A 10954-nucleotide genomic window follows, 5' to 3' on the forward strand; every position below is an offset into this window, starting at 1 on the left:
TGTGGGTTTAATCCCTAAAAAATTGTAATATAATGTGATTTGATCAACTTTACATAAAATATCAAAAAAATTGTTAATTTTTTATGTTCAACTACTTTATTTTATTTATTATATGAACTTTTTAATTATTCAACAATGTTCGCGGCCGCCCGCAAGCCCGCTAGCCCGCTTTAAAAGGGCCAGGACAATGAATTTTGTCCATTAAGTTAATACGGGCATGCCCTGCCCACTTAAATTATTGCGGGCATTTGCGGACATGGGTTAAACAGGTCGTGCGGCTTGTTTTGCCATGTCTATGGATGATAGTCACTTGAAAAATATTTAAGGTCAAAGCCTAAAGCCTTGTCTTAAAATTTTAATAGCTAACATGTACTCATGTAGTGTTTTAGACACACTTAAAGACATTATGTTTGATTCATATTGAACATGCAATATATAAAATTTAGATAATGATAAATGATACAATAACAATATATAAAGTTTATATATTATTAATGCATCCATTTTTTCTGTTTAAGATAAGGCTTCCAAATTGTTGGCATAGAATGAACTATGAGAGTGAGACTTTAATGGAAGGAGGACTTTAACGGAAGGAGGACTAAGAGAACATAGAAAACTATTAAGTCATTATTGAGTTTGAAAGAGAATGTTAGTTGAAACTAAATAGACACATATACTCAAGTTTATAGTTACATGGATTCATCATTTAGCATACTAGTCAGGTTTAACGTATCATGTACTACGTAAAAAATAATAGATTATATGAAATCAGGTGCACATGCCGAAATCGGTATCACAAACCATATATGCTCAAGTTCGTACCTTAAAAAAATAATTACCCTAATTTAATTGAGAAATAAAATATTATAATGGAATGGTTAGACTAACTCAACTTTAGAACTTTTCTGAGTATGTTGATTAGTTTCGATAAATATTAAGAGAAAAAATATTTTTCATGGTCACTACATCATGCATACCTTTATTAATATTCAAAATTTCTTAATTACCTGATTCTTCATCTAAATATGAGTGTAATAATCACTTAATATAAAAATTTATATAAAATTAATATATCATTCATAATTTATTTGAATTCATTGTATTTAAAAGGAATAATAATTTAATGTTTGGTTTGTATTTAAATATTTGATACTTTTTAAATCACATTTTTTTCTTTCTTAAATTTGAAAAATACGTTTTTTTATTCATATATTTTTCCTTTAATCTACTACATAAAATCTTGAAACATGAAATTCGGAATGGTTTTGTTTCCCTTCACCATAACTTTCATTTCATCTCCAACTTCATTGCTATTGGGTAAGTTCATTTTATTCATTGTGGTTTCAAAACCCTTCAATTTCGATTTTTTTCCTTCATTTTCATAACCCTTCAATTTCAATTTTGTTATTTTTCAACATTCTGCTGCATTGAGTTGATCTTGAATGATAGGACATGTCAATTGAACTTATAAAGTTTGTCCCTTTCATGTGCATTAGTTTAGTTAACTAACCTTACAATACCAATTTTACTTGATTTCTCATGATTTCAGAGTTGGGTATTTTTTACTTATAATGTCTAATATTTTTGTACTACCAAGGTATCCCCGAATTAACCCCTTTTGGAGTGTGTGACTGCCCCTTCCGACAAATGTCGCTCCAGAGATTGAAATCTTGACCTTTTGGTCATCCTAGGATCTAGCGGGGCCTTACGCCACTAGACCAACACCTTGTTGGTTAATGTCTAATATGATGAGGTGGGAAAGTGTTGGCATTAGGCACAGTTAGGGTTTTAGAATTGATGTTTTACTTTACATTCAGATGTAATTTTTATCTGCAAAAAAAACTTGGGTTATTCTTGAATTTTGGTTTAAACTTAGGTGCTGTTTCTGCTAGGGCTACTTAGGAGCCTAAACAGATCATATAATTATTTTGCTCATTTACTTTTATTTCTTGATGTGATGGAAATTATGATACAATTTGTAAAATGATGTTTATGTTTTGAACAAGTTATTCGGATAAGCAACATTCTGGTTTCCGGTTGGGCGTAATCGAGCAAATTTGCATTTTTAGTGTTGGAGTTGTAGAGTTATTGGTAATTTTTCTGGGTAAAGATTTACTTGTATTTACTACTAACTGTAACTTTACAAAGATAAGTCATGAAATGAGTTAAAAAACTGTGAGTGCTCCTTTGTTTGAGCCCACTCAACAGTTACCCACCTCACTCTGTTACCAACAATTTACCACATTCAAAAACATTAAAATAAAGATATTATAAAACTCCTGTACTTCTCAAGAAAGCACTATCAGTAGCAATGCATGTATTTTTTTCATTCCTTATTCTGGTTTGGATCTCCCATTTGATGGTTCTACAAATTTCATCCACATTCCTTTGCCTAAGCTGAAAAACTCTTAAATTCCTCTCTTTCCATATATGATTAATGCATGCGATAATGAAGCTGTACATAGGTTGCCTCTTGATTCTGCTAAATTGCCTCTTGATTTATCCAATGTAGCTTCTTTTGGAACACATTTAAAGTCTACGTAGCTATATATACATGTAATAAAATCTGTACAGCATATGAGGATAAAATCCACACATTTATCTGTACAGTAGATAAATTAGATGGGCTCTTAATGCTGGATCTATCTAGTTTGGTTTTACTCTTTTTATTTTGTAAGTAATTAGATGTTGGGGGATGGGTTTTATTATTATGGTCTGGTCGTCGGAGTAATAGAGAGATTTTGAGATTCTGAAATTATGGCATTTATGCTCTTTCTCATGGTGTCTCAAGGACTCGGTGAGGAAAATTCTCTGTCTTGTGTTGTCATCTTTTGGATTTATTATCATTTATCTTTTTGTGGTGGAGTATCTGTTTGTTCCGATGATGCTTGTATGGTGTAGGTGATGATATATATGTGATTGCTGTTAGTGATAAGAAAGGAGACCTATTGTGTTTGTTTTAAGCCATCAATTATTATTATTTTCTGTCAATGCCTAAATTCTTTAAACAATTAGCATTTGGTTTTAATTATTTTTATTCATAATGGTTTTTAGATGGGAAGATTATGATTTAACTGAAGTTCTGTAATCAATTTTCTGAACATATAAGTGATTTAGCCTATATACCCAAGAAATTTTGCCCCTGTTCATCAATTTAAATATTTTCTTTGGAAAATTCCCACAGGTTTCATGTTTCTTATGTCACAAGGTGGTCAGTAATATAGTGGTTTATTGACAATGGTGATTGGAGCAACAATGCAACATAGGTTCCTTCTTCATTTCCGTCCTATTTTGAGTCAATGGTCTTCTATCCAAACAATGTCATCATTGCAAAACCTTGAGCAGGCTGTTAAGGCTGAAATAGAAGCAAAAAATTATGTTAAAATTCCCGAACTTGTTGATTCCTTGGAGTCCTGCCAAAATAGTTCAAATCCTTTTTCGTTCTTTTCTTCATTTCCCCAGAACTTACAAGTCCAAATTATTGATGAAATGTTGCAATCTTTTATGCCTGTTAGACCTCGTTCTAAGCCCAAACTAGCCTATTCCTTCCTTCTTTCTTACACCCTCCAAAGTTCCCATCCCCTCCCCCTTTCACTTGCTGTCCTACAACGGACTATACGTTCAGGTTGCATTCCAGTTCCTCAAACCCATGTTCTCCTCTCGTCTGTGTGGTTGGACCGGAGGTGCCAAAGCCATTCTGTTTCTAACATTTTATGTGAGATGCATTCAATTGGGTATGATCCTGACTGTGGAACTTGTAATTATCTACTATCATCTCTTTGTGCTGTTGATCAATTGGCCGAGGCAGTTAAGGTCCTGAAGGGTATGGGTGGAGCAGGGTGCATTCCTGATTTTACGAGTTATGGCATTGTGATTGGTGCATTGTGCAGGGTCAGAAAGACCATTGAGGCTGAAGATTTGGTGAAGACTATGGTGGTTAAATATGGGTTGACCCCAGGACAGGGGACACTGGTGAAATTGTTCGCAGCATTACGGGCAAACAGAGAGATATGGAAAGCTGCTGAGATGATCGAATTCCTGGAAAAAGAGGGTCACTCTGTTGGATTTGAGAGTTACGAGTTGGTGATTGAAGGGTGCTTGGAGAAGCGTGAGTATGTTTTGGCCGGAAAGGTTGCAGTGAGAATGACAGAAAGAGGTTTTATACCATATATCAAGGTCAGGCAGAAGATAATTGAAGGTTTGGCCAGTATTGGTGAATGGGAGATAGCTTGTTCCGTGAGACAGAGTTTTGCAGCACTTAAATCTTAGCTGTGAAAGTGCTTCGAGTGCATCGAGTACTATTCTTAATGCTGAATTACTGTAGCAAAGACTTATGGCTTCTTCAGCATGCTCTGGTTTGTTCTTTTAATCTTTTTCTCAATGACACTAATGTAACATTCTCATATGCTTTGACAGAGTAATGTAGCACTAGAATCTCAGATTTGCAAAACGTTTGGAGGCATAATCTCTGAAGTTAAAGGATTGAAATAGATTATATTCAATGCTTGATTAACATATACTCACAAGTAAGTTTCAAAAAGAAAATATGTTGGAAAAGTTTAATTCCACTTTTCTATTTTACCAATTGTTACATTCAATACATGTAAATCATATAGAATTTGTTTACCTTTTCTCTAGAGTTGTATTGTATGTAACATGATTCTTATGTTTATCTCATATTTGGTGTGGCTGGAATAGGTTCATCATTCTTTTCTATTCATATTTCTCATTTACTAATCATAATCTTTTTTTTCAAATAAAAACCAAAACCATGATTAGTTGTTAAAGATATTAAAGTAATGGATCATAAAGGTGCTTTTTACATTACATATGAATCAGAAAAGCATGAAGTAATGGAGTTTACAACAAAAATAATTCCTTTTTATTAAGAAGGAAGCATTCTTGATGTTTAGCTATAATCCTATATTCAAGATCATATAATCACCTATAAGATTCAACACCTAGTAATGGAGTAAGGGACAGTTTGCAATATTTGTGAATGACAAGAACACAAACACTGAAATACCATGAACAACCCCAAGTGTCAAACATGAAGAGGATTATGATACTGCTATAAAAATGGTGTCATTGCATATCTTATATCATGGTGTTGTTAGCACTAGTAATAATCTTTTGTATAAACCCTTATTGGAAAGCTTTTCCACTTCAACAGAAAGTTTTTGACACACTGGTCAATATGTATGTTTAAAAGTAACAAATACCATTAGGTTGTTGATTTTATGGGGCACCAAATCTGACAAAATCAAGTCATAATGTCATAACAAACATTGAAACCATGTCTTTCCTCCAGGTTCATCTGTTTTCTACATTTACTTCAATCAATTATCAAGTAATGATTGTTGTTATGTATTACAAAATACTGTCACAAAAAACTCACTCATATCATTTGTTGCATTAGTTAAAGAATTCAAAACCAACAAAGGAATAAATGGAACAAAATATCAAATTTATTTATCTGATAAGTAACATAATAACATTTATGGACAAACTTATTCACTTCATTTTAGTCACTAAGACTAACCATTATCACTACAAGACATAATGGTGTTACAAGAAGTTGAGAACATGTTAAAAAATTGATTTGATGCATGAGACTTCCACTTGATGGGGTCTGAGGAGGGTAGCCGGTCTCTAAACAGACATTTGCGAAATCGTTCAAAGAGTAAGATCAGCTAAGTCATAAGATCTAACAACAGCTTTACCCCATGAGTCTACTTTCTTTGCCCTAACTTCCTTAGTCATTATAGGATGAAAAACAACAGCATCCTTCATTTTATCCTTAGAATCAAAGATATAATCTTCCTTAAATACTCCAACAGCTAATCCAGCAGCAAAGGCTGCTCCACGTGCTGTTGTCTCTATGTCTGAAGGTCTAATCACAGCATTTCCTGTCAAATCTGCCTATACAACATTATTACCAAAAACATCATCAGTTTTCTCAAAAACTATTATCTTTACACATTTGAATTATGCAATGATATAGAACAATAAGTCAAGTTCATTCCAAACTATTATATAGTGCATCAACCTACTAACATAAACAAGAGAAATTATGCAAATGTTAGTAATTCCATTAGGGACATCTTTTCATGTAAAAGACAAGGTTTACATAACTTGAATGAAAATATTAATACTAGAGAAGCCTTACAAACCAAAAATCATATAACTTGGGGGAAAAGCAACAAGGATAAGATTGTTAGTATCCCCAGATATAGAGAAATATATGAAAGATAGAATTTTAGAATAGAATAGGAAAAAAATGCAATAAGTCCAAACCTGAATCTGCATCAACAGGTTGTTAATGGTTGCGCCGCCATCTACTCTGAGCAAAAACTCGTTGGATTCGACATTCCCTGCATCTTTGTGCATTGAATCCAATACATCTTTGACTTGAAAAGCTATGCACTCAAGAACAGCTCTAGCAATGTGAGCCTTTGTTGTAAACCTTGTTATTCCGATACAAACGCCACGAGCATCCTCACGCCAATATGGTGCAAACAATCCATTAAAAGCAGGAACAAAGTAAACCCCTTTGGCAGATTCGACCTGCGATGCCAGCTCCTCTATCTCCTTAGAGCTAGAAATCATTCCAACACTGTCTCTAAGCCACTGCACTGCAGCACCAGCAATAGCAACTGATCCTTCCAATGCATAAGTAGTTTTAGCTTCCTTGCCAAGTTTGAATGCTACTGTGGTTAGAAGACCATGTGTCGATTTAACTATCTCATCTCCGGTATTCATTAGTATGAAAGCACCTGTGCCATAAGTGCTTTTAGCCTCACCTCTACTACATGCTTGTCCTAACATTGCTGCATGTTGATCCCCTAAACATCCTGCAATAGGGACACCGGTAAATGGCCATCCGGCAGCAACATTTCCTATAACTTCAGCATTGCTGACAATTTTAGGCAAAATATCGGCAGGAATTCCAAGCTCCTCTAAGGTAGAGGCATCCCAATCAAGGGTCTTGAGATTCATCAGCATCGTTCGAGAAGCATTCGAAACATCAGTCACATGCAATCCTCCCTTCAACCCACCTGTTAATTGCCATATCAACCAAGTGTCTATAGTTCCGAACAGGGCATCTTTTTTATCTATAGCTTCCTTCACTGCTTCCACATTTTCCATCAACCATAAAAGTTTCACAGCACTGAAATATGAGCTTATAGGCAAGCCACAACTCTCCACAAAATGGCCTTTGCCTCCGGATAATTGCTTTTCCAATCGACTGTTCAACAAAAACCGATATCACTTTTGACAACGCAACGACATAAAGGGGTGAAATTCAGCTTCAAACATGGACAGATATGCATAGTATAGGTCCATTGAAACAATCAGAATATCTAACAAATGAACAGGTTTGTTGTAAAAGGAGTGCTAAGATGGTTACTTTGAAATTCAATAACCTTCAAAATCTGTCAAGAGTGTTAAGATATACAAATCATGAAATATTTACATACAAATTACAAAATGATTTGTAAGTCAATTTTCAATTCTTAAACTAAGAGTAACACCATTTTTCATATGTATGAAACATTACACCGACAATATATAGATATTACATCCAAACCTGCAAATAGAAGTGGTTCTAGCATCCATCCAAACAATGGCATTGTAAAGAGGAGCACCAGTTGATTTGCTCCAAACAAGAGTGGTCTCTCTCTGATTGGTGAGACCAATAGCCTTCAAATTCTTATCAACATTGAATCCATCAGCTGTAGCTTTATCCACAGCCTTAGCAACACATACCTTCACACTTTCTAATATCTCCATTGGATCATGCTCTACCCATCTATAAACATAAATCACAACAAATAAACAACCCACTAATATTTTCCAAAAAAAGAATCAAACTTTAAAGATGGGGTTGCTGCAAATGGATCATATTTTTTATTTATTATCATATGGTTATATAAAACCAACACAGCTTTAGTCGAATGGTGTAAGACCCCGCTAGATCACCAGGAAGACCAAAAGGCCAAATGTTCGATTCTTGGGAGCGATATTTATTACCATGAGCAGCAATGCACCGCGGAAAGAATTAATTCCTTACTAGTGATTTAAATTGCGGCCGCAATATTGTGGGGACTGCTGCAACCGCATCACACCACAATTGCGGTGTGATTCTAAATCACAATGATGTGGCCACATCGGGCCACAACGCAACCGCATCAGACCACATTTGGACCGCATCAGGCCGCATCGAATTCAAATTTTATTTTAATCACAAAATAATTCACGTTGCAACGGCCGCAATCCGCATCGCAACGGCCACAATGACCGCAATCACAGTAACTGCAATTGTTACCGCAGTCGCGACCGCAACCACAGTTTAAAACACACTGTTGGTAGTATACAAAATATGGTTATATAAAGAAGATTCATAGACACAAAAGTTATAACAGATGAACATGAAATAAAAACATGACCCACAAATATTTTCCAAAAAAGAACAAAACTTTGAATTAAAAAAAAGAGATTTGAGGAGCTACCCTGCTTGTGGGTAGAATTGAGTGAACTCAACTTGATGAGATCCAATGGGTTTAGCTGAATCATCATAGATGATGAACCTGCTGCTGCTAGTTCCTTGATCAATTGCACCAATGAAGCAATCCTCTTTTGCCATGTTTCTTTGTTTCTTTGTTTTGGTTGAATGAAATGCACTTGTGTTGTGTTGGTTTGGTTTATATATGACAGTTAATACAGTTTCTTCGGACATGTTGATGGTACTCCTTCTTTTTATCCATTTCCAATTGGATGGTAATGAGGAAACAAAGTTTCTCCATTTATTTATTTATTGTATCTCAATCATATCATTTTCAATTTATAAACATTTATATTGTAGAGTACAGATACGTTAGTTCAAGTGATACATGTTTGATTTCCCTTAAGCAAGGTCTTGGGTTCGAGTCTTGTGAATGGAACAAATGTCAGCTAGGAGAGTTAGTCTTACGTACCTATGGATGTTCTCGATTAGGATAGGATTGCCTCCAGTACGAGGATACATATGAGAAACAAAAAAAACTATATTGTAGAGTAAACCAACATTAATAACTCTTAAATATAAGTTAAGTATCTTAATAGAGATTTGTTGTCTCATATCATGTTCATATGTTGTTTCGAGACAATAAAAACATGTAATATTAATGTTGTTGTTAGAGTTGAGTATATATTTGGTGAACACAACTTTGGAGGGTCTTAATATTTTTATTTTTTTTTTGCACTACTAAATATATCCATTTATCTTTTTCTTTGGGTAAAGAATTAATCTCTTTAAAGAAACAAATTAAAATAAAACGAACAAAACCTTCACTATTCATTATTCACTATTCACCATTCATGATTCTCGTGCTTCTCACGGACTCTCCATTTTTTCCTCTATTATTATTTCAGGTGAGATACACTCATGCTACACGTGATAGTTATTTGAGCTCGTAGAAAAGTATTTCATATCATCCACTAATAATGTAAGAATGTAATATGCATATATTGTCAGTATATATTACTTTTTCAAAAAATCAATTAAATATAAATGATGTATGATTTATTGACAGTATATAAATCCCATTCTCGGTCCGAGCATATCTCTTTTTGTTCACTATGTAATTATCCAATAACACCCATTGACAATAGGGCATGCATTTATATGAGTTGATTCCTTCAAAACAATAACACCTCATCTCCATTCTCACGCTAAAGCTTTGAAGAATCTAAAAAGGAACATTAACCTTTGAGGAATTCTTGAAGTGAGTGAAATGGTTCCATTTTGGTGCAGTGAAATACTATGTACATAGAAGTAGTTGTATTGTGTTGACACCGAAACAATTAAGAGAAACTTAGGTCATTTGTTTGTTGCAAAGGAAGTTAGGTTGGGTCTCACATGTATTGCATAGAGTAGCTACAAGCCTACAAAGGGTTTTTTTTACTACCGATGGTATCTCTCATCTTTTCTGGGTAAAACACTAATCCCTTTTGAAATTCGTGGTTGTTCCTCTCAATAATTGTCGCTCCCAAGAATCGGACTATCGCCTACAAAGGGTTTAGCTAATGTGATTCTTAATTGTGTATATTGCCATACCCATCAACCTATACCTACTGTCAAACCATTTGCAACCTTTCATTTAAGACTTAAACTTCTAAAATTCACTAAAAGATATTATTCATTCATCATGGCTATCCCATTTACTATGAATATCCAACTTGCACTCAAAATTTGTGAAATGTTTTTTATCAGTTTTTACTTGTTTGCAAAAGGATGAAAGGTTATATATATAAATGTTTTCCTTTGCATTAGTATTATATTTCTGTCAAAAGAGTCAATGTGACTTGAATGATGCCACAATTACAAAAAATGGGTGAGGACAGAGTTCAAAAAACACTCACTAACTCAATTAGAAAATCTAACTTGGCTTCACTTCCACTTACTAGGGACATCAAACATTCATGGAACTTCAAGTCAATATCTAAATACAGGATAGTCTAATACTTGAGACGCCTACTTAATAAGGTCTACAGCTGATAAACGTATACAATATTATTCTCGCAAGTAAAAAAATTGTTTCTAGAATTTAAACTCGTAACATTTAGATCACAAAGCAGACAACCTCGCCGTTATTCCTAGGCTATAATATATCGAAATATACCATATTTCAAAGTGAAATGTCATGGATGTTCACATAAGGAGATTGTTTTCAGTAAAACTCTAAACTCAATTAACACCAAGATAAGTGAACTTGAACTCTTGAAAATAACAAGATATGATTATTTGGTATTGATATTCTGATTCTTCCTAAATGAAAACGGAAGAAATTGATTTTCATCATTTTGGCCTTTTTCATATTTCAGTATGCACAATGAAACCCTCAAGTAGATGGAAGAATCAGAGTAACATAAAATGTTAACAACCCTCATACAGACATAATGAACAATGAAG

General features: G+C 34.1%; 2 protein-coding genes across 2 annotated transcripts; one reads left to right on the forward strand and one right to left on the reverse strand.

Moving 5' to 3' along the window:
• Nucleotides 1233-4683, forward strand: LOC109347759 (pentatricopeptide repeat-containing protein At1g06270). The gene is made up of 2 exons (XM_019587804.1): nt 1233-1317; nt 3185-4683. The coding sequence occupies exon 2, from the start codon at nt 3238-3240 to the stop codon at nt 4267-4269; it is 1032 nt and encodes a 343-aa protein (XP_019443349.1). The 5' UTR covers nt 1233-1317; nt 3185-3237; the 3' UTR covers nt 4270-4683.
• Nucleotides 5449-8783, reverse strand: LOC109347760 (glycerol kinase-like). Its single transcript, XM_019587805.1, has 4 exons — nt 8514-8783; nt 7592-7813; nt 6298-7249; nt 5449-5922 (listed from the first exon to the last, which is right to left on the reverse strand). The coding sequence occupies exons 1-4, from the start codon at nt 8738-8740 to the stop codon at nt 5677-5679; spliced, it is 1647 nt and encodes a 548-aa protein (XP_019443350.1). The 5' UTR covers nt 8741-8783; the 3' UTR covers nt 5449-5676.

This window comes from Lupinus angustifolius, chromosome LG05 (genome assembly GCF_001865875.1).
Source record: "Lupinus angustifolius cultivar Tanjil chromosome LG05, LupAngTanjil_v1.0, whole genome shotgun sequence".
Taxonomy (NCBI): domain Eukaryota; kingdom Viridiplantae; phylum Streptophyta; class Magnoliopsida; order Fabales; family Fabaceae; genus Lupinus; species Lupinus angustifolius.

Bases quoted from the DNA above. Each gene is read 5' to 3' on its own strand.
- LOC109347759 (XM_019587804.1), top strand. From the start codon at position 3,238: ATGGTGATTGGAGCAACAATGCAACATAGGTTCCTTCTTCATTTCCGT.
- LOC109347760 (XM_019587805.1), bottom strand. From the start codon at position 8,740: ATGTCCGAAGAAACTGTATTAACTGTCATATATAAACCAAACCAACAC. The intron at 7,814-8,513 runs GTAGCTCCTCAA...TTATGTTTATAG, and splicing joins CAATTCTACCCACAAGCAGG to ATGGGTAGAGCATGATCCAA. The intron at 5,923-6,297 runs GTTTGGACTTAT...AATGTTGTATAG, and splicing joins ACCTGTTGATGCAGATTCAG to GCAGATTTGACAGGAAATGC.